Source organism: Coenobita brevimanus, chromosome 26 (assembly GCF_032717465.1).
Source record: "Coenobita brevimanus isolate Jiangsu-jjx chromosome 26, ASM3271746v2, whole genome shotgun sequence".
NCBI lineage: Eukaryota > Metazoa > Arthropoda > Malacostraca > Decapoda > Coenobitidae > Coenobita > Coenobita brevimanus.
The window spans coordinates 35,166,642-35,191,626 of NC_136979.1; the positions used below are offsets into that span (position 1 = coordinate 35,166,642).

At 43.1% G+C, this 24,985-nt stretch overlaps 1 protein-coding gene across 1 annotated transcript in view; it reads left to right on the forward strand.

Annotated features, from left to right (window-relative positions):
* LOC145394003 (uncharacterized) overlaps positions 1 to 24,985 on the forward strand; it is a 64,142-nt gene that overhangs the window by 17,063 nt on the left and 22,094 nt on the right. The window contains exons 6-9 of the mRNA XM_080267974.1: positions 4,356 to 4,578; positions 11,639 to 11,844; positions 21,235 to 21,407; positions 24,838 to 24,974. Of these exons, the coding sequence (XP_080124100.1) occupies positions 4,356 to 4,578; positions 11,639 to 11,844; positions 21,235 to 21,407; positions 24,838 to 24,974 (739 nt within the window). The remainder of the gene's footprint in view (positions 1 to 4,355; positions 4,579 to 11,638; positions 11,845 to 21,234; positions 21,408 to 24,837; positions 24,975 to 24,985) is intronic.

Genomic DNA, 24,985 nt, shown 5'->3' on the forward strand with positions numbered 1-24,985 from the left:
ACAGAAACCTCACCAGACACTTCCAGGTTGCTCTCCTTTATTTTCCTTGCACTCACACGAGGATTAGACTCTACTGCACGTTTTAAAACATTAACAGACCTCGGGGAAGTTTTCCTGGGCCTACCAGACCGCGGTTTCTTTGTGGGAACGTCACCACTGTTTTCCACTCGAAAACGGGCACACCACCTACGCACTCTCGATTGAGCCACACCAACCAATTCACTAATTTCCTTCGTGGGGTGGCCTGCCTCCTTTAGAGCAATGATCTGGGATATGATTTCACTCAATAGTTCACGGGTAGGTGCCATAACAAAGTGGCGAAAGCCAAAACACTGCAGGACACTCAGTAAAAAAATGGCGCAATAAGAGAAGGAGACGTGGCGGAGTTCCTCTCTCTCACGCTGCCCTTAAGCAACTGAGGCGGGAACCAACCAGAGCGCAGTAAGGCCTCAAGCTCTCGTGACATCATGTTCGCGCCCCAAACATCTGGCACAAGTTTTTGTACCAAAAACGGGTGATTCTTTTTTGGCCATAAGTATTGCGTGCCCTGCCATAGGCGCTTGATACTTCTGACGAGCACTGTAAGTCTGGAAGAAATCAGGCTTACTAAACCATACCCCAAAATGACATTATTCTCCCCACCGATGACTGAAACACATTAATCCAAGTCAAAAAACAGTTTATAAATCATCCTGACACACAATTTTAGTCTAAAATATCATCAGAATCAGTAAAAAATATCAAAACCCATAGTTAAACTGGGGTTTGGCCATCGTTAGGTGGGGTATGGTGGTATTTCTCTTCCATCGCTAGGCCGGGGTATCATATCTAGGGTTATCACATTTAGGGGTATTGTATATCAGGGTATTACTGTGTGTGTGTGTGTGTGTGTGTGTATATATATATATATATATATATATATATATATATATGCATAGATCATCATCATCATCATCCGAACCTCCTTTCCCACCCTAAGGCAGGGTGAGGAATAACAATGTCCAGACAGCCCAAATTTGCCCAATCCAGTGAGCCACACACCCATTCAATCACCATTTAAGCCCCCAAAATTCTGGCTCTATCTGATGCACCAAAAAACATTCACCACATTCTGTAGCTTCACATGAAACTATCCGATAGAGTCAGTCCGGACACTGTCACATTAAGAGGAGTGCCAAATCCCTGATCATGTGCTTCTTCATGCAGTATTCATCCAGCCAGCTTGATCACTTGTCAGTCCCCTAGCCTCACTGACTTCCAAACCTCTCCTCCTCACACACTCATCCACCATATCCCTCCACCTTCTCCTTGGCCTATGTCACCTCCTCCATCCTGCAAATTCGCTAAGATATACCTTTTTTTACCATCCATTCTCTCTACATGACCATACCATCTCAATACACTCTCTTCGATTCTGGCGTCCACTGACGTCCTTGCTCCACATCTTTCACGAATCACATTATTTCATATCCTATCCACCTCTGTACTTCACATACATTCCTCAGTAGTCCCGTCTCTACTGCTCTCACTCGTGACTTCATTTTAATGCCGCACCATAGTCTCACATCCATGTTAAAGTTGGCACTAGCACTCCTCCATGTAAGCTTCATGCAGCTGCAACACTCAAGCCTCTGCTTCTTATCAAGGCCTTCATTGCACCAGCTACTTTCCTTCCTTGTATCACTCTACTTTCCACTTCTTTTGCACATTTTCCTCTCCTTTCTATTACTGTACCCAGGTATTTGAACTCTCTCACTAATTCCAGTCTCTCTCCATTCACTGTAACATCACACTGGGAGTCACCTTCTCTCTCAGTAACCATCACTTTACTCTTTTCTACATTTACTCTCAAGACGCTATGCTCACAGACATCAGCAAAACTCTGCACTCATCTACCAAGTTCTTGCCTGGTATTCACAAGTAGTGCTGCATCACCATTCATTACCAACGCCATCGCCCTCTCCATTTCTCATGTTTTTACTTCTTGCATCACCCTGTCCATATCTGTATTGAACATCCATGGGGACATCACACAACCTTGTCACACGCCCACACTGATTGTGAACCATTCACTTAGATGCCCATTTACCCTTACACATGCTTCACTACCATCATAAAAACCCTTGACGGCATCTAGCAGCATACCATCTACACCGTACATATGCAAAACCTTCCACAATCTTTCTCTGTCTACTTTGTCGTATGGGTTTTCCTGATCCACGGATGCCGTAAACACCTTATAGTCCTTCTCGCAAGCCATCTCCATACTCTGTATTCCTGCAAATATTTGATTCACATATCCTCTGCCACTCTTAAAGCTACCCTGTTCATCACTCACTGGGACTTCTGATATCTCTCTTACTTTATAATTCTTCCATATACCTTCCCTACCACACTCAATAATCTTATACCACGATAATTTTTGCACTCGCTTCGCTTACCATTATTTTTGTACAGGGGTACAGTCACAGCCTTTTTTCCACTCTACTGGCATAGTTTCACTCATCCAGGCCTTCTTACCTATCAGCAAGCACTCCTGCTCTCTCCACTACCCTTAATCATCTCTGCCTACACCTCATCAAACGTAGCTGCATTCCCATTTTTCAGCCATTTCACAGCGTTTTTCACCTGTGCAAGTGTCATGTTTCCTGTCATTGCATTCCTTCTTTGCACCCCCCCAAAACCAATCATGTTAACAACAGCTCTGCTCTCTCTATTCCCATTTATCAGGCTTTCAAAATATTCTTTCCGTTTGGTCCTTACTTCATCCTCGTGGGTTAGTAATCTACCACTTAATCCTTCACACTTTCACATTTCTTTCCGCTGTCACCTCTACATTTCTGCACCTCTTTCCAGAATAACTTCCTATATTCAGAGTAATTTGCATTCATTTTTCTTCCTAGATCATTATTTACCTCCTTCCATGTCCTCTTCACTAGTCTCTTAATGTGCTTCTTGCTCTCAATATCTTCAGTTCTTATTTCAGATGAACCCATTCTCAGCATCGACCTCTCCATGAGCACATAATCAATCAGGCTTCTTTCAACAAGATCCCCGTTCCCTCTATACCAAGTATATTTATGTGCATCTTTGTGTTTGAAATACTAGTTACATGTGCACAACTTCCTCTCCTGACACACGCACGCATGCACGCACGCACGCACTTGCATTTTCGTACATGGGAGAACGAGGGTTCGTGTCTCGCCAGGGTAATAAACTTTGGGAGCGTTCTTCCAGCCACATACTGCTTTGGCGGCCATAAAGGGTGCTGTGATTGAACCAGTGTTGCATACTACAGTATAAAGTATGCTTGCACCCAGTCAACTTAAGCAGGCCGATTACACTTGGTTCATAGACTACACACGCATCCAAAGCCACTCCAACACTACAGTCACACTTACAAGCCCTTCTAACCCTACATGCAATCCCAACCAGACAACCTAAACCACTTGGTAGAGATACATAGGCTGTATCGTCCCCATATATATGAGGATTAACTGTATGTTGTGACAAGGTATAACTCTGTCACCCACAACTCACCTGATTTTTTTATGAGAGTTAATTGGTTCTTAGTGTGAACTTTGATGGTCTGTAGCTAAGCGACGTTATGCTAGGGATATTGAATGTTGTGGTACATGGTGTTCATATGACTCTGCATGATGTTTGACAATATTCACTGTCCAAGTACAGTTTTACATGGTCTGCCAGGGCTGTTTCTGTCCTAATGCATGGTTTCCCCTTATTTTCCATCCATCCATCTTCGACTCCTTTATTGCCCCATCAGGACCCTGGAGGCTTTAGGGCTAGGCTACTTGTTCTAGTCATTTAAACAAGTTACCAGTCACTACTTGACTGGCATTATGTGAGCAATAAACCTTACCCCTCTCTTGGATGGAAACCCTAATAGGACACATCCAGTGGGAGCACCTTAACAGCTAGGTGATTTGGTTATATGGGTACCCCCTAGTGTAGTATTATATGGTTACCCCTTAGTGTAGTAAATGATTTCTTTGGTTATAGGAAACCATTGGCTTGCAAGTTAGTGTAAATTCACCTGATGAAAGCACTATATTAATGGAGTGAATGGTGGATGCCACCGCTATTGTATACTCTTAAGATCAAATAGGAGAACTGTATTGTGTCTTTTTGTGACTAAGATAATACTGAAAAATAGCATGTCCTCGTGATGGTAATACGGTAATAGGAAAAGTTGAAAAGGCCACATTGTAGTAAGTATTTGCAACTCTTTTGATTTGAGTTTCATGTGTCCTCTTGTTTTTCTGTCATCTCTCTTTAATATTGTCTGTGCACTGTTGTCCATTTGTGCCTATGATACTTGTCTTGTCTACTCACAGCGGGGCTTGTGGAAGTGCTGATGGACCTTCCATATGATATAGCAGCAGTGAAGTTTGTCCATTGGACTTGGCATGACACGGACCCAAACATATATGACCGCCATTATTGGGTGCCCTGGAACTCCTACTATTTCCACCTCACATTTGGGGCTGCGTTCTCTGCTGCCTTTCACTTCTGGCGACGTGTCTTAACTGGTACAGATGACAAGGGCAAAGTATCCAGGTAAAGAATTGTAGGCTTTTGTAGGTTTTTATGTGTCATGCTGTGATGTTATGTTGAAACTATCATTACACTTAAGTTACACCTTGTATTAAGTAGCTTCATTCATGATTATAAGCTGTTGACACTAGTATCTATTAACCAATTGGTTTTAGAGGCATATGCTAATGAGTTTATTTTTAGCACAGTATCACAAGTCAGGTATCCTATTTATCTTGACCAGTAAATGACATTTGAGACACTTAGGGATTTTATTCAGCTGAGGGAGGTACTCCTCCCGTAGAGGATTAAAAATCTACCATAATTGCATCAGCCCTTGGATGACAATTTTTTTCGTGCTATTACCAGGCATTGTACACTACTTGGATCTGTTGTAATGGAAGAGCTGCTGAAGGCTGTGTTTAATCTCTCCAGTTTTAAAATTCTCCAAAGCCGAATATAAATGTGTGGAGATAGCAAAAACAGATATCACTTGATTGAAAGACTTAAACTTGTGAGGACGATAGGAAAATTAATTTTAGATTGCATGTATTACCACATTATGTTTTTCCTTTTTAATTTTCCTGCCCAGTTTCAGTGGGTAATCATTGTATTCTCCTACATATGTAGTTTCCTCTTCCTGCATTTGGATCCTACTCACTCTATTTAGTAGTGGGAGATAGGATTAGGTGAACTAATTTTCTTACATACCTGCAGCCATTCTTTTACTGTACCATCATGAGCAATAGTTTGGTGACTGTTTGTTACCAGAAATACAGTAGGTTGTCAATTTAATGCAAGATAGGTTGTAAAGTAACTCACTTTGAATTGATGTCCCCTAAATAGAAGTATAGTTTCACTTCGTTTTCGTTTTCGTTTCCGTTTTTAAAGGCTCCAACATGCTTGCATGTGTCGGCCTTGGTCACCTAATGGCGGCTCTCCACGCTGCACGATCCATTGCAGCCTCCCTGTTCAGTCCCTTAACCCTAAGGTCACACTTAATGACCTCGTCCCATGTCTTTCTCGGTCTACCCCTCATAACCCCACCCCCAATATTAACACTTCTCACCTTCCTCACCCAATTATCATCCCCCATCCTCTCCACATGTCCAAACCACCTCAATCTACCTCTCCTCATCACAACACCAATACACTCCAGTCCCATCCTACCTCTCAACTCTTCCATTGTAAACCCAGCCCCTCCAGGCCTTGGACACAGGGACGCACTGCACATCCACCTAATCATTGTTATTTCTGTACGTCTGAGCCGGCGAATGTCTTCCTCTTTCACTGCCCAGGTATCACTGCCATACAGCATTACACTCCTAACACACGCTGCATACAAAGACCCCTTAGCACGTAGGGAGAGCCCCTCAATGTCAGGAGAGGCAAGAGCTCCCTGAACTTCTTCCAACCACTTCTCACCCTAGCCACAGAGCTAGCTCCAGCCCCACCTCCAGCACACAACATGTCTCCTAAATAACAAAACTCTTCCACACACTCAAGAGATTCACCAGCAAGTTCAATCCTTTCACGTCTGACGATCTCCACCTGCTCACCCCGGCACGCCGTACACATAAAATCAGCATTATCTCGCAGTCTACCTCTGATACCACTACATCTCTTATGCACCCATTTATCACACACACCGCACAAGATGGAATTACTTCCCACGCCCTTGTGGCAAACTGCACATGGCCACTCTCCCTCGTCTTTGACAGTACCGCCACCAACCCTAGATATCATCACTTTTGTTTTATCTGCATTTACCCTTAAACCCTTTTGCCCCATACCATCTCTCCACCTCCTAAACCTTTCCTCCGCCTCCCTTTCATTCTCTGCAATCAACACCAAATCATCAGCATACAACAACTCCCACGGGAGTCCGTTTCTAAAGTCACGTGAAAGGGCTTCAAGTACCATGATAAACAACATGGGACTCAAGACTGACCCCTGATGCACACCAACATTCACGGAAAACTCATCGCTCAAATCTCCATTCACTCTCACCTGGGTGTGAGCACCCACATACATGGCCATAACCACCCTAACCAGCCACTCCTCCAAGCCAAGCTTTCTCATTGCCCACTTCACCACCTCTCTAGGGACTCTGTCAAAGGCCTTTTCCAAATCAACAAAAACAAAATAAAGATCCCTTCTCCTACCAATATATTTTTCCTGAAGCTGTTGAACAATGAATATGGCATCAGTGGTCCCCCTACCTGGCATAAACCCAAACTGCATCTCATCAATATTCACTCTTTCTCTAATCATACCTTCTAAAACTCTCTCCATTACCTTCATTATCTGATCTAAAAGCTTTATACCTCTATAATTCCCTCTTTCCAGGGCATCACCCTTCCCTTTATACACATTTACAATTACACTCTTCAGCCAATCATCTGGGACAACACACTCATAAATAATCCTATTTATCAGGTCAGTGACTAAACTCACCCCTATATCGCCTGAGGCCTTCAACATTTCGGCAGTCAACCCAGACACACCTACTGCCTTCCCCACCCTCATCCTGCCTATTGCCTCACTCACAGTAGCAGTATCAATCAAAGGCCAAGGGCCAGACACTGGATCTGCTGGCTCCAAACCTTCCCTGTCCCGGTCAAACTCCTCATTCAACAACCGGTTATAATGCTCTCTCCATGCATCTTTAATATCCTCACTGTTCACCACTACCCTTCCTTCATCATTCTTCACCCACTGCTCACCTATGATATCCCGATTATCCCTCTTCACCTGACCTGCCACCCTAAATATATTTTTCCTTTCCCCATGATTTAGGTTATCAAGTAATTGTCTCTGTGACTCAGACTTTGCCCTGTATACCTCTCTCCTAGCCCTGCGCTTGGCAGCCAAATATTCCTCTTTGCTACCACCCTTCTTCCATTCCCAGAAAAGCCTTCTTTTCTCCTTAATTGCAGCTTCTACACCCTCATCCCACCACCAAGTTACTTTATGTCTTGGTGGTCCTCTTGTCCAGCCGCATGTTACATCAGTAACTCTCAAGAAATTGTTCTTGAGGGCTCTGTACTGTTCATTAACGCCTCTGTCTACAGCTCCCTGTTCAGCCACCACTCTCCTCAACTCGCTATAGAAGGCATCCCTTACTACTTGGTTTTTCAGCTTCCATATTTTCCTCCTAGGTACATAAGTCCTCTTTTTCATCACTTGTTCTTTAAGCACCATATCACAAATCAATAGTTTGTGCTGCTGCACACACTCCTCACTTCCTATAACTTTAACATCCCTCACTAACCTCCTATCGGCCCTCCTAACCAGAAAATAATCTATCTGACTGCTATTTCCCCCAGACTCGTACGTAATTAACCTACTGTCTCTTTTCCTAAAATATGTGTTGCACACAATCATGTCCGTTGCCTCCCCAAACTCGAGTATCCTTTCCCCTTCTGCATTCCTTAGACCATATGCACATCCCCCATGCACTCCTTCATAACCTTGTGCTGCTTCACCTACATGACCATTTAAGTCCCCTCCCAAAATCACTATCTCATCATCCCGCATACCACCCACTACACGTATTAAATCATCCCAAAATCTATCTTTCTCTGATTCATCCAATCCTGCCTGTGGAGCATATGCCGATATAATCACAGCTATCTTTCTTCCCAACAGAATTTTCACAACCAATATCCTATCGCTTACTCTCAAAACATTCATAACACATTCCACCCATTTCTCCGCAACCATCACACCAACACCTCCATATCCGTCTGTCCTCCCCTGCCAAAACAACTTATAGCAACAGTCCTTCCCAACAATCTTTCTGGCTGATCCACCCCTGTACCGGACTTCCTGCAAACATGCCACGTCCACCCACCTCCTACTGAATGCCTCAACGACTTCCCCTGCTCTTCCCCTCAAACTTCCCACATTCCATGAACCCACCCTCATCCCCATGAGTGATTTACTGTCCTCAGGCTTGCTTTGAAACCTTTTTTGTTTTGTCATCTTCAGTATTAATAAATGGGGACAGACACAGCACAGGTCCCACTCACCGCACAATCCCAGGTCCAGGCAATGGATCTGGGACCCCTAGCCCACCAGCTTACCAGTGGCTGTGGTAGTGGCCTCGGGGCACCCTGCCAGGACAGCTGCAGGGACACCCTCCAAGCGCGTCTTGGCACTGCAACTATCCCGCCATTATACACCCACTGATAGGGCAGCCTCCTGGGACGCTACTCCCAGGTTCGGGCCCCTCTCTATTGGGCGGAAGCGGCAGCCTGGGAACCGCAATGCCCTGTACCCTCTAGCACAGGCCTGAGCCCCATCTCGCCCTGGACCCATGATCTATGCCGGCAGAACCCCTGCCACGCCTCCCCCCAGAAGTCCGCCACTAGGTAGCAGGGGCAAAGTTTTCTGGCCGCATGCCCTTGCTGGCGCCAACCCCTGTAACGTAGTGGGATACGTTGTGTGAAATGTAAAGTGCATGTGGTGTAGTGCATAGATAGTTAGAGGAAATGTTTGGGAGAGTATGCTGGTCTACTCTCCATGTTACTGTCACACTGAAAAGGTCAGCAAAGGGGGATGGTTAGATAGCTAGTGAAACAGGAGCTCCAGCTCTCCCTATCACCAGCATTCCTATTCCCCTCGGGAGTACTACCCTGTTCGGCCCGTGCTGCGGCAATTAATACTTGCATGTCACATTGTATGCTCAGAATATAATGTCATTCTATATAAGAAACACTTTCATAAACACTCAAACCCACCTGAAGATGATGATGATGATGGATGAGAGAAGGGTGTGATTTTCTTTTGCTGCTGAGATAAGTGTGTGGCACGAAACACTGTAGCATCTAGGAGGAAAATTACATGCCAGATTGGACTTATGCTAAATAGAAAAGATTTGCTTAAAACTGATATTGTGTCTTTAAGGTTTTGTGTTAAATCGCTAATCTTAACAGCAAATTTTTCCCATTCCTCCTAGAACATCAGAGTGTCCTTCCCACTCATACTTTTCTCTTGTGTGCTTCATATCGTTTACTTTACTTCACATATAGGTTTAGAGAAGTGACTTGCTGGAATGTGTAGTTTTCAGTTTCTGACGTCAGCTCTCCATGTGTCATTTTTGCACAGCATTTTCCTGCTCAATTCGCTTGCCCTGAGGCCTGTGTGCAAGACCTCACCCCATGCTCTGCATCTGGGCATTCTTCCTTCCACATTCATATCTGTGACTGTCTTCAGCTAGTCCCTATCCCCCTTCCTCGTAAGCATATCCAAGCCAACTCAACCTGTCGGTTCACATCATTCCTCTGATATTTCTTATGCTAAGTCTCTTTTACAGCACACTACTTTCAGTTCTGTCATTCCGTGTGACTACTCATCCATCTTATCATTCTCATTTTTTATGTTCCACAGTGTCTGTATTCTCTTTTTTCACAGGCCTAGTCTCACTGGCATATAGGATTCTTCATAGCAAGTCCCATTCATGGTTGTAGAGTGTACCTTTAGCATGAAATGAGAGCTTCACTATCCCATGTAGAGTGTACCTTTAGCATGAAATGAGAGCTCCTTCACTATCCCACATACAGATTTTTTTCATATAATACTTTAACCCTTGCTGAGCTGCAGACATCATTTGAGACACAATGAATGTCAGCACAGGCCATGTTGCAAACGTTATATGAAGTATGATTTACGTTGGTTATAAAACAGTGAGCCAGTAATGGAGAGAAGGATGGCGTTGGTAATGAATGGTAATGGATAGAATATTTTAAATTTGTTGTATGCTGATGATGCAGTGCTACTTGCAAATACAGTACTGAACAAGAACTTGGCGCACTAATGCAGAGTTTTGCTGATGTCTGTGAGCATCGTGCCTTGAGAATAAATGTAGAAAAGGGCAAAGTGATGGTTATCGAGAGAGAAGGTGGCTCCCAGTGTGACGTTACAGTGAATGGAGAGAGACTTGAATTGGTGAGAGAGTTCAAATGCCTGGGTACAGTAATAGAAAAGAGAGGAAAATGTGCAAAAGAAGTTGAAAGTAGAGTGACACAAGGAAGGAAAGTAGCTGGTGCTATGAAGGCCTTGATAAGAAAAAGAGGCTTGAGTGTTGCAGCTCCACAAAGCTTACATGAAGGAGTGTTAGTGCCAACTTTAACATATGGGTGTGAGACTATGGTGTGGCATGAAAATGAAAAGTCAAGAGTGAGAGCAGTGGAGATGGGACTGCTGAGGAATGTATGCAGAGTACAGAGAGTGGATAGGATACAAAATAATGTGATTCATGAAAGATGTGGAGTGAGGAAGTCTGTGGACACCAGAATTGAAGAGAGCGTGCTGAGATGGTAAGGTCCTGTGGAGAGAATGAATGACAATAGAGTTGTACAAAAGGTATATCTGAGCGAATTTGCAGGATGGAGGAGGCGAGGTAGGCCAAGGAGAAGGTAGAGGGATATGGTAGATGAGTGTGTGAGGAAGAGAAGTATGGAAGTCAGTGAGGCTAGGGGATTGACGAGATTGAGCAGGCTGGATGAATGTCGTGAGAAGAAGTGCATGATCGGGGATTTGGCACCCCTTTTAATGTGACAGTGTTCAGATTGACTCTATTGGATACATTTATGTGAAGCTACAAAATGTAGTGAAGTTTTTTTTTGGCATATCAGATAGAGTCAGGATTCCGGGGGCTTGAATGATGAGTAAATGGAAGAGTGGCCTATTGGATTGGGCAAACTTGGGCTGTCTGGACGTTGCTACTCTTCACCCTGCCCTAGGGTGGGAAAGGAGGTCCGGATGATGATGATGATGACCCATGGGAAGTAAACTACCTTACAAAGAATCAGCCTGGCAGGGGTTAAATTGCCATAGATGGCAGGGAATTGTCATTAAACTTTTGAGTATACTAGTACATACCACACAGATGGTAATAACAGAAGCAATAGATATTTCTTCCCCTTGTCTTGTGAGTCATGAGATGGACAGTTATAACAGTGTTAATAACTTCTCCCATTGTCCAGTTTGGGTCTAGAGATGGTACAGTTATCCCTTACAGGATTAAGGCATCTGGCAATAGGTGGATAGATGAATAATAATTTCTCCGCTTGTCTAGTGTGGGTCGAGAGGTGGCTTGTGCTGTCCTTGCTGGGATGTGTGGGATGCCTGGAGGAGTGCTACAGTTTCTGGTCCTTTATCATCCCCTGCATGATTATTTTGGCATCCACACTGAGAATTGTGTTATCACTATTGTTACGGTTTACCTCCTCATTGTTTGGACTGCTGACCGTGCCCCTGGCCTCACTACCCGCAGACAGAAAGGTGAGTTAAAAGAAATTACTGTACATTCAAGGGAGGCCGAGAGGTGTAGTACACAAGATTGAATCTAAGCTTGTGTTGTCATGTCTCAGTACCTGCAATTATCCAGTCTGATTTTCTGTGTGTGCATGTGTGTGTGGATGCATGGATGTTTATTTGTCATGAGGCTCTTGTTCAAAGCAACCATCATTCTGTTATAATCATCATCATCTTGACCGTTTTTTTCTTTCATGTAAACATGGGGTGAGAACCATCTTGTTTTTGTCTTTATTTTAGTGATATTCATTTCATGTGTGGCATTACACTGACAGACTTTTATTTTTATGTGGCTTCTTTGACTCTAGCTGCGTAATGGTTATTTTATCGGAGCCAGATTGGCAGATCATCTGTTGTTAGGAAGAATAAAACACTTAAGCTCAATACACTGTACTTGGAAATGTTTTTGTTGTTGTTGCTTAACCCCAGTCTGTCTAGCTGAGCAGACCAATCAACTGCAGGCAAGCAGCTGCCCCTGCAGGGTTGTCCTGTGCAAGGAACTGAAGTTCCCTTTCAGCACCATTCATCTAGGTACCAAACCTCTCCACAGTGAGGTTTGGTTCCTGGATGAATGCTGCATTTGCATTTCTCCAACCAATTAACAGGGGCACCATAGCAGGCTCTATGTCACTCTGTAATCTGGTCATACATTGATTATCACCCAGCATTGTAAATGGTTTCCTGGGTTACAGGAAACCATAAGGCTTGTTATTCACTGTAGAGCCACCTGAAGTGGAAAAAAGTAACTTGAAGGAAAGGGAGAAGTAGAAAATAAGAAACACATACCCAAAGACAGAACGAGAAAGGGGAAGAAAGAAGTAGACAGCACGACATTTTTTTTTCTTTTTTTAATAACAGAATAGGGGAAGGAAAAACAAATGATGGTTGTCACCATCTACTATAATTGGAGGGAAAGGGTTATAGAGATAGCTTTTAACTCAGTCAGGTGACTAGTAGGAACTCCCTACCAGAATTGTCTAGTTTTAGCCCAAATAAAATTCAGAGGTTTACTGGTGTGAGGGAAATGATAGCTCAGGATGCTGTTGAAATCTCTGACTGCTGTTGATGTTGTTGTGCAGCTTCAGTCTGTTTGGGCAGACCTGTCGACTGCACATAAACAACTGCCCCTGTGGGGTTGTCCCACAGGTTCCCTACACTCTTGGTATTGCATCTGCATCTTAAAGTGGTTCATATGTGCTGTGCATTGCTCCATTGTGCGGTATGTTGTGTGGGCCAGTTCTACAAGCAAGGCATGTGTCATCAAGTGGCACATCAAACATCACATACAGGAGGGTAGGGCAGTGTTTAACACTGCTTCAGGGCAACTGTCTGACATTAACAACCAGGCAGGCAATTGGCAACCTGCAAAGCAGAGGTGGGGGAGGGCGGGAGGTTGGGGAGGGAGACAAGCAGGGGTGGGGGAGGGAGAGTGGGTGGGGAGACAGGGAAGGAGACAAGAAAGCCAAACTGCTGTACTACCCCTCCCCCCATAGTCTTACTGTCTCAGTCACTCCCTCACTATTATAACACACACACACACACACACACACACACACACACACACACACACACACACACACACACACACACACACACACACACACACACACACACACACACACACACACACACACACACACGAGACAAGCAGGGGTGAGGGAGGGTGGGGGGATGGAGGAGGAGACAATCAGGGGTGGGGGAGGGCAGGGAGTGTGGTGGGCAGTGATGGAGGGACAGAGAAGAGAGTGGATGAAGGGAGGATGGGAGGACTGGGAGAGCTTCATTTCAGACCTAGGGAGAGGCAAGGTGTCAGACTGGAGATGTGGGGTGTTGGACTAACGTGCCAACAGACATTCAAATTGTTCAGATTGTGGGAACGTTCCCATATTTCCTGTGTTTGGTCTAGTGAAGCATCGGTTATCAATGCGCTAGATAACGGAGAATGGATGTATAGTGGTAATTGTTCCATATTTCCAGTTACAGGTATTGAGAATGCTGCAGTGTGTGTATGAATAGTTGCTGATGTTTGTGAGGGCTTGCATACCTTGTGGTCCTAAATGTTTCAAGCATAGGTTATTATATTTATACCATCCAGCCCTGTGTGTGTAGAACTCTTTGTTTCCTTGATAATGGTATGCATTCTGGAGTGAAGGGGATTGCATTGTAGCCGAGTAGAAAGGATTGCGTATGTTGAGAGGATTGTTTTTCAGATTTAGTGTGTGTTGATTTTAAGTGACATATATTTGCATGGTAGTTCATGTGTATGTTTGCTTGTTGTCTGTAGGAAGGGATGTGTTGGGTGTTGGAGGTGACTGCTGTGATTTCACTTAACAGAATAAAATCACTTTGGTGCTGGCCTGAATATAGCATTTAGGTGCACCACCTGCAGCACCATACATGTGGATGGCTAGAGGTCCAGTGAGTTAAGGAACTCTGATGGGTTGTAACCCATAAATGTTTAAATCTGAAGTGTGGTTTAGGCTAGAGGTCCAGTGAGTTAAGGCACTCAGATGGGTTGTAACTCATAAATGTTTAAATCTGAGGTGTGGTTTAGGTTTACTGCATGTGTTGGGCTGTTTTCACAGTTGTCCTCAGTGCAATTCCCAGCATCCAACAGGCCCAAGCACACATTTTCATTTTCACAGTTACTTCCAGCCAGCCCTCCAAGGTCTTAAGTCGGAGGTTGGATTAGGGCTGCCCCCAAATATTGTTGGACCATATTTGGAAAGTAAGGAGGCTCCCCAACAGGTGGACCCAAAGGAAATAAAAGAGCCGTTGTCAAACGTATATATTTTTCAGTATAAAATGACATACCCAGTGAGAAATTGCTCATGCTTATTTGCAATTATGAGATAATTTACCCAAATACAAGTCAGCCCATAGCTGTTTACTTCAGAGCCTATTGGAGGCTCCACAACAGATGGACCCAAAAGAAACGAATCATTTTCTAATGCAAATTTTTATCATTATTTTTATATCGTGGTCAGTGGGAGTGCTCACCATCCACTCACTCAATGTAGTGCTGCGTTTGGGTGACTACTGTTTCCTCTCTTCCTTCCTTCTTTCCTTCTGTCCTGATCTGTCTTTCTTTCCTTCATTCATTCCCCTTCCTTATGCTTCTGGGTGACTCTACACTCCCTCTTCTGCCTTTTTTCCTTCATTATTTCCTCATCCTTCTGCTTATGAGTGACTCTACACTGAGTGACAAGCCAAATGGTTTCCTGTACACCAGGAAGCCATTTACTATGCTGGATGGTAACCATACAACCAGATTATGGCACCTGGTGGTTTAGTGGGTAATTAAGGTGCTCCAGTCAGATTGAGACAGTGCAGGTTTATATCCAGGGGGTGGTTGGGGTTTATTGCTCACGTAATGCCATTCAGGGATGAGTGAGGCTGGTCACTGTCATCGTAAATGTCAGGACCAACTTACCTAGCCCTGGACTCCTATGCTTCACATGGGGCAACACAGGATTAGGTGGTGATGATGATGGTGATGATTTTCATATCAGATGCCCTATATAATATTGCTCACATGACTAACACACCCCATTTAGAAAATAGCTACATCATGTTCATGTACCTTAGCCATGCGAGGTGCTACCCAAAAGTTTCTAAAATTTGAAAGCAGGGCATAAACTGCTTGTTGTACAGTGTGTGGATGCTAGGTGGCAATGCATGCACTCTATGTTTGTTAGTTTGTCAAGTGGCATTGTACAGGGTGGATGCATTCACTGCATGTGTGTGTTTTTTTATCGTTCTGTTTGGGTTAGTTTGCTAACTTTGTGATCTCAAAAGTTAAGGATGTGAAAGAGCAACGTGTGCCCATCAAATTTTGTGTGAAACTGTGGAAGAACGTGGAAGAAACTCATAAAATGTTAAAACAAGCATTTGGTGACAGTGCTGTGGGGGATACAGAAACCTGTGACTGGTTTAAGTGTTTTAACAATGGATGGACATAAACAGATGACAGTGCATTTTCTGCTCACCGTTCCACCAGTTCAACTCCTGACAATTCGGCCATAGTTTGTGCAACCTTCCTCGGAGGTCGCAGGAGGACAGTCCATGATCTTTGTGACATTGTTAGCCTATTATATGGAAGTTGCCAGTGCATTTTGTCTGACGACCTTGACATGAGACAAATCACTACTGAGTTTGTCCCGAGGCTCATGACTGATGAGCAAAAGCAGCATTGTGTGGAGGTCTGCACGGAGCTCAAGGAAATGACCAGAAATGGCCCCAACTTCCTCTCGGGTGTCATTACTGGTGATGAAAACTGGGTTTACGGGTACGACTTGGAAACCAAACAACAATTATCGTAGTGGAAGTGCCCAGCTTCACCCCTGCCAAAGAAGGCACATCAGATCAAGAGCAATGTGAAGTCAATGCTCATCACTTTCTTTGACATGGAGGGCATTGTTCATAAGGAATCCATTCCTCAAGGACAGACCTTCATTGCAGAGTTCTGGTGTGACATTTTGAGACAGCTCTTCGAGGACACGAGGTGAAAACGTCCAGACTAGTGGCGAACAAATGGCTGCTTCACAACGACAATGCATCCATGTACACAGCCCTTGTTCAGCAGTTTTGGGCATCAAAAAACATGCCAATTGTCCCCCACTCACTGTATTCACCAGAGTTGGTCCTCTTTGATTTTTTGCTTGTTTCAAAAATAAAAATCCAGCAGAAAGGACTAAGAATTGACACCATTGATGAGATCCAGGAGGAATCGCAGAAGATCCTGAACAAGCTGATGCACAAGGACTCCCAGAACACGTTTCTTTTAGTCAAATTTTGGGAACTTTGGGGTAGCATCTCGTACCTGTTAGTAAACCAAACCACTTCACCACCCACTAGATGTTATTACAGATGCTTCAAAAGAAGCTGGTTGCTCCGTCTCAAAATACAATGTCCAGAAGCAGCCTATTTCATTTGCAATGCATGCCATGCTACCTGCTCTGTTTCTGTCTGATGACATATGGTATCTCTTGAGGCTTACTTCAGGCAAATGTTGTGCCTAAACCTAACTTAGTCACCTGCCAGCTAAGGGATGGGGTAGTAATGCAGATTTCACTCCTACTCGGAATCCTTGGATATTACCTCCTACTGTATATGATGTTTTTGTGTTTTCCCTGGTGCATAGTTGTGGATGTTACCAATCAAACTAATAAGTAAAAGGCTCATTTTCCCTCCCAGAAACAGGAGAACATCCCTACTAAAGAAATAGCATAACAAACTGGGCAGTCAGAATGTTGACAAGAATGGCTGCTGATGCCCATGGCCTCCCACTAAATGGTGTCCCACCAAGAAAACCTTGTCCTGGATGACAATGCAAGACAGCAAAGGCTACAGACAAACTCCTAAGGTGTGAGGTGCTTAAAACTCCAGACATTATGGCTGCACAACTCAAAGTTAATCATCCCAAGCTCCTACAAGGTGTCTCAGTCTGCACCATCCAACACCAGCTGCAAAAGGACCAGAACTTGTCATCATGCTTTCCTGTCAAGAAACCACTTTTGATCAAACATATGTGTCAGAAACAGCTTGACTTTGCAAGAGAACACAAACATTGGACCTCAGTAGACTGGAGGAAGATGATGTTTTCTAATGAGGGTACCTGTGTGTTTTTGTCCCCATATTTGGTGGGTAAGGAGGCCTTGCAACGTCAGTCACTGCGACTCTCCATTACACACCGAAGACAGTTGAGCACAATGATAGTGTAATGATGTGGGGTTGTTTTAGCTGGGAAGTGGGCAGGAGAGGCCTCTACTTCCATCCTGAAAGTACAACAAAGAATAGCCATTATATGCAGGTGCGGAACGACCATCTCCTGCAATTTTGTGACATTCATGGATGAACACATTTTATGCAAGACTCTGCCCCATGTCAGAAGGCAAAAAGGGTCATGAAAATCATCTCAGATTGAAGTGCTGGATTGGCCTGGTAACTCTCGAGACTTCTGTCTATCTATCTATTGCCAGACGCCTCAATCCCGTTTGGGGTGGCCACAAACAAATTGCCTCCAAGTCACCCTGTCCCCCGCCATTGCACTGCCCTGCTCCCAACTCACACCCCCCTCTCTCATATACCTCTCTACCCCATCCCTCCATCTCATCCTCGGCCTCCCCCTCCCTCTTCCCCCCTCCACCTCACTCGCATACACTCTCTTCGTCAGTCTTTCACCCTCCATCCTCTCCACATGGCCAAACCACCTCAGTGTGTTCTTCATAACACGTCCTATCACATCCACATCAACACCACAATGCTCCTTTATATCCTCATTCATCAGCCTGTCTCTCCATGTGACTCCACAGGCTCCTCTTAAATAACTCATTTCCACTACTCTCACTCTTGACTTGTGTCCTTCCAACAACGTCCAAGCTTCACTTCCGTACGTTAGAGTTGGTATCACAATACTGTCATGTAGTAACTTTTTCACTTCCATGCTCACTTCCCTGTTTCTTATCACTGCTTTCAAAGAACCAGCAACCTTTCTTCCCTGCTGTACCCTTTCAAGCACTTCACCCTCCAAACCTCCATCCTTACTCATCACACTACCCAAGTACTTAAACGTACTCACATTTTCCAATTCCTCACCATCCAACCTCGCTGTACATTCACTGACTTCACCTCTCTCAAAGACCATCACTTTACTCTTCCCTACATTCACCTTTAGATTCTGTTTCTTACACACTCTCCCAAACTCATCCACCAAACCTTGCAGCTCCCCTTCGTCTTCACTCTCGAGACTTGAATCCTATTAAAAACGCATTGAATGATATGAAGGACAAGGTTATATCATACAATACTTCGTCAGTGTCCCGCTTTATGAATGAGATCCACAACATGTGGGTCAAGGAGGTTGATGCAGGATACTGTACTTTCAAAACTTAGCATATAGCATGCCCAAACACCTCCAGTTTGTAATTGAGGCCAAGTATTAGGATGCAGTTATTCTGCATAGTTTTGTTTTTATCATTAATATATTCCCTGGAGTGTGATTTTGGTTTATGTCATGCCCTGTACAGTCTGTTTCTTTTGTGGAGTGTGTATATATTTGTTACTTTTTAGCTATTCTTACTTATGCCATTCATCACATTTCAGCTTTAAGCCCAATGTTTGAGGTAGGTGCATAGTGAGGTTGATGTTAATAAGTCCCTTCCTTCTGATGTTATTTATTCTTTATTTTTGCTGCCTTCAGGAAAAGTTCTTCACTAATAAATATATTAGTAGGAGATCTGTGAAGTGAATTTTCCAACCAAGCTATTTATTACATTCATCACACTTGAATTTCCAAATATTCTCATTGTGCAGAAGGTGCTGCATGAGGTGTCTGTACTAACAGTTTTATGTACCCATGTTTTGGCAGCCCAGAACTACCAACTGTACTGCATCAACACAGACAGACGTCTCCATTTTAGTAAGAGCATCTGTAAAATCTGAAGGTGCCCAAAAGGTTAGGGATGACTGTAAAACTGGCCCTTATTATCAGTCTGGATATCTTGTCACTCGCCATAAATGTCTAGACTTAGTAGCCTAAACCTTGGCCCTTACACCCCTGAGGGGACAGTATTTGGCTGATCAATGGATAGATGGATAGAAGAAAAACTGATGAATGTAATGAATTTCTGTTGTGGTGGTTGCATTGTGCAGTATGTATGGGAATGTACAGTCTGTGTATAAACAGTTAGAAATTTGTGCGTATCATTTCTGTAGTGGAGTGGTGGTTACCTCTACAGCCTTGGGAGGTCTTGTAAGCTGTAGACAGTAGTTTGACATTAACCAGAATATATAAAAAAAACTTCTGCCTGGTTCAGTTCTGTGATTTTTTTTTTTTTTTTTTTTTTTTTTTTTTTTCCCTGTCAGTGCCAGAAGATGTTATTCAGGTATCAAAATAATTTTTTATAGAGAAGGGATTAAAAACTGCCTTAGGTAACCTTTTTTTTTTTTTTAATTTATTTATGCTGTACAGGTAGGCATTGCTATATATTTGCTTACTATGAGATGAATTGGTAGAATGATGGACTAATAGTTATACCCAGTTTTGTTATAATAATGGTGGAATGATCACAAATTCTCCAGAATTCTGCATCCCAGTCAGCTGTTTGGCCAAGATGGCCACTCAGTCTTTGCATTTGCTGTGATCATCTCCCTTTTGGTCCATTTTGTGTGTGAAAGACCATTGATACACCATTGCTATTGCCAGATAACAGTGCAAGTGCATAACAAATAGTGCAGTGTGCGATATTAAGTAAGGCGATAACGTTTTGTGTGTGAAATATTGAAATCTGTGACTTGGAAATAGTGTCTCCCATGCCTACACAGTGCCTCCCAGTCAGCTGTTTGAGCCAAGATGACCACCCAGTGTTTACACTCACTGATTGTCTCCCTTTTAATTCATTTTGTTAGTGAGAGGCCATTAAAACATCATTGTTAAAAAAAAAAAACAGTGCAAGTGCATAACAAATAGTGCAGTGTGCAATACTGTATCAGTTGAAAAGATAGCTTTTTGTGTGTGAAATACTGAAACTTGTGACCTGTAAATCATGTCTGGCAAGGATGCTGCCCGTAGTGGAAAGTGTGGTGCTACTGAGGGCAAGTCTAAAAGTGTAAGATGTTTTCAGATTTTAAATTACTTGGTCCTAGGCCCCTTCCCCACTCCCACGGAACTGATGTTATATCAACCTTGCCATACAATAAATCACTATGAGATGGGTTTTCACTTGATGTAACCTCATCATATAATGAGGCGCGACTATACTGTATTATTGGTGATACTGCCAGACTGTTTTATTCAGCAAAGGAGTGACCATCACACTGAATGTTTTAATATAAGGTTCACTGTTCAGTCAGTGCTTATTACATTTTCTTCCACAGAAGTGGTACTGTAGGTAGAGTGAAACTGGCAGCTGAGCTTCATAGGTAGCTATAGAACTTTGATAGGCAAATATTATGTATTTTACTGCAAATATAATAGCAAAAGCAAACATGAAAATAGATGACATGTAATGATGACTTACTGTACGGGCTCTTAATATGATCCCAGACGAATGTTCCCTGCTGGTGGTGAGTGGTAGTGCACTGTCTCTGAAGATACAAATGGCAACAAAAGTCCTGTCACCTCTCCTGCTTCTCTCACCATGGACTTGGAAAGTCAGGCTCTTAAATTTGCAGCAGCTGGTACTTCACTTCTTTTGGCCTCAAGTCATATCACTAATGTCATTACTTTAGATTCACCTGACTAATTTTCAGGTTCATGGAGAGAAAAGCAGGAGAGGTGACGGACTTATACTGCTTATAGTACTTGGGGAATGTGTTAATGTAAGTTTTACTATATGAATATTAATGTAATTCCAGGTGAAAGGTCCCACTGGTCAGTATTCCTGCTGGTGGTGAGTCTGGTCGTGCACTATGGCCTCTACTTGGGGATGGTGGTGATGGGACACCCTGAGAAAGAGGTCTCCATCGGCCTCCATCAGCGTGTTGGTCCATGTGATGAAACTCAAGTAGTTTACACAGCTACTGGTGGGGTTAGTGATATGCATTCTAATGTTTGTGATGCTATACTCTGTCCACTTTAGCTTAACCAGAAATAGCCATCCGTCTATGTAATGAAATTTTATTGGTTTGCACAACTACTGGTGAGGGTAGTCATACATACAGTATTAACCTTTGATGCCTATACTCTTTCCACTTGAACTAGGCCTAAATTTACCCTTGCTTCATATTGAATACTGAATTTTAACAAGGGATTAACACTGGAGGATGATGCTAGTCACAGAACTGCTCTGGAAAGGATGTTGAGCAATACTATTTTATTGTCTTCTGCCACTTAGCCATGGGAATTGTATAGTGATGAAAATCTCTGTCAGGTTAAATGTGGGTGAGCTATTATAGTATTGTTAGGAGATAAGTATGGATACCATCATTCCTTCAGTTTGATGACATATTTTTCATTTTTATTCATGATGTCAGCAGAGAGTTCTGTTCAGCTATGCTGGGATTTGTCAAAAGGGAGAAGGTATATATAGCTTTCATTTACCATTTCATTACTCTAGGTATCCATATAGCTGAATAAAATCATTAGGAGATGATAAGAATAAATCCATAAAACATAATAAAATTGAAAAAGTTAGTAATGCTTCTTAAGTGATAGTGGAATATGCTGCTTTAAGTAACAATCATCCTGTAAGTAGTACAGTGTTATGTTTAATTTCCAGGAACATCATGGTTGCTGACATATGAAATTAGTTAATTTTATGTTCCTTTTGCTGAATTAGAGTTCAGAGCCATACTATGAAACACTTGCTGCCTCCAGATAATTTCAGTCAACTTTGGAGTGATATCTAGTAATGATTGGGTTAATTAAAAGTATATGTAACAGGTAACCTCTCCAATTTGAAAGGTCACCTGAGTGTAATTTCCTGGTTGTAGCAAAAATTATAGTACGGTACACTATACATCAGTCAGGATTGTTCCAAAATATCAAAAAAATTCCCATACTATTCCTTCTGCAAACTGATGGAAACTGCCAAACAAGTTCAATGGTAGTAGAACTCAATAGCCAATTGGTCAGTTTGGCAAAGTAAACATCAGAAAAGGCAATTTATAGTGAGGCTTTATTATCCAAGGTGTTACTCAAAAGTTCCCGAAATTTTAAAGCAGGGCGGAATCTGCTTGTCGTACGGTGCGTGGATGGAAGATGGCAGTGCATGCACCCTATGATTGTTACTGTGTCAAGCTGTGTTGTACAAGGTGGATGTGTTTGTCGCATGTGTGTGTTTTTTTATCAGTATGTTTGGGATAGTTCGCGAATTTTGTTATCTCAATAACGGAGGATGTGAAACAACAACATGCATGCATCAAGTTTTGTGTGAAACTCGGTAAGAATGTGGCTGAAACTCATAGAATGTTAAAACAGGTGTTTGGTGACAGTGGGTTACACAGACCTACGACCAGTTTAAGCATTTTAAAAATGGACAAATATCAACAAATGGATTATTCACATTCTGGTCACCCTTCCACCAGTTCAATGCCTAACAGTGTGGCCAAAGTTTGTGCAACCATCCTCGAAGATCACAGAGGGACAGTCCATGAGGCTTGTGACATTATTAGCCTATCGTATGGAACTTGCCAACGGATTTTGTCTGGCGACATGAGACAGAAGCGTCATGACAAGTGGCACACAAACAAATCGGTGCTTCATTATGACAGTGCACCCATTCACACAGCCCTTGTTGTTCAGCAGTTTTTGGCATAAAAAAAACATGCTGGTTGTCCCCTACCCCCTTTATTCACCAGATTTGCCCCCTTGTGATTTTTTTCCTCTATCCGAAAATGAAATCCAGCTGAAAGGACTAAAATTTGACACCATTGAGGAGATCCAGGAGATAACCACAAAAGGTCCCAAACAAGCTGATGCTTAAGGACTTCCAGACTGCAGTGTGATCATGGGAGAAATGCTGGGATCAATGACTGCATGCCCAAGGAAACTGCTTTGAAGGGGACAGTGGCATTTAGGTCTTGACATTAGTTTTTTTCCTTCTTTAGTCAGATTTCGGGAATTTTTGGGTAGCACCTCATAAGTCATCTGGTTGAAGAATTTAAATTCACCTCATATGCCTCAAGTCTGGATGCTTGGAAGTCTAATGGACAGAAAATCACAGGCAGAGTGACAACCTTCCATAGGTTCATTCCCCAAGAGGTGACTGCAGGCTTTCTGACAATGTAATGCCACCAAGGGAAGTAGGCAGGTCATTTACCCATAAACATACTGCAGTATACTGTGGTACCCTAGCCTCAGGCCCTACACTCACTACATCATTATGCCTTAGTGGCATGGTGGTGTGATTTTAAGTTGAAGTAAACTTTGCGTTAATTCATCACTGTTCATGTCCATGAGTAGCTAAAGATTTTTCTATCATACAAACTCCTCCAGTGATATTATGTAGTCTCCTAAGGCTTAAATGATGTAGACTGTGATATCCTAGCCTTGGGCCCTCCTGTATTATGAAAAGATTAGCAGTTATTTAATTTATATACAGGTAGTCCCCGTGTTTCGATCGGTCTGCTTACAATTTTTCAACTTTACAAAGGTACAATAGCGGTACACATTCAGTAGAAACCGTACTTTGAGTTTTGGTGTTTTCCTTGGGTAGCAATATGCGGTACGATACTCTCTCATTTTACTGGGCAGCACCAGCGAACTGCTTCTCCTAGTCTGCCCCGCAGCCTCTAGTGTAAACAATCGATACCCTACAATGTTCTGTGTTGTCAGAGTTTTCTTTTTTGGATACCCACCCTGTATCTATGTTGTTTTTGTGCATCCATTATTTCTACAAAATGCCCATTTGTGTCTACTGCTACTGGTGAGAAGAAGGAGAGGGAGGCAATTGCTTTTGAGATGAAACTCAAGATAATTGCCCAGCATGAAGGCAGTAAGCCCAAAATGGCCATCGTACATGAGCATGGACTTTCGCGGTTGACAACCTTAGTACTGTATTCAATAAATTACATGAGATATTCAACATTTTATTATAAGATAAGCTTTGTGTCAATGATTTTGCCTAACTGTAGGCTAATGTAAGTGTTCTAAGCATGTTTAAGGTAGGTTTGGCTAGGCTATGGTTTTTGGTTGGTTAGGTGTTTTAAATGCATTTTCAACTTACTACATATTCCACTTATGATTGGTTTGTCAGAACGTATCCCCATCCTAAGTTGGGGAAGGGGAGGCCAAGGATGAGATGGAGGGATGGAGTAGAGAGGTATATGAGAGAGGGGGGGAGTGAGCTGGCAGCAGGGCAGTGAAATGATAGGGGACAGGGCGACATGGAGGCAGTTTGTTTGTGGCCACCCCTTACAGGATTAAGACATCTGGCAATAGAGAGAGAGAGAGAGAGAGTATTTATATACCAAGTACATAATTATTCCTGATTTCCTTCTCCACTTGTCTGTTATCAGGAGCTGCAGCGCAACACCTACCTCTGTCCTGAGAATTATGATGAAGGCTACTTTGGCTTCCATTGCCTGAAGTACCCACCTCTCGATGGTTCCGAGTGGTACACAATCTGTGGTACACCCTTCCCCAACCGTGCTGAGTACGTGTCAA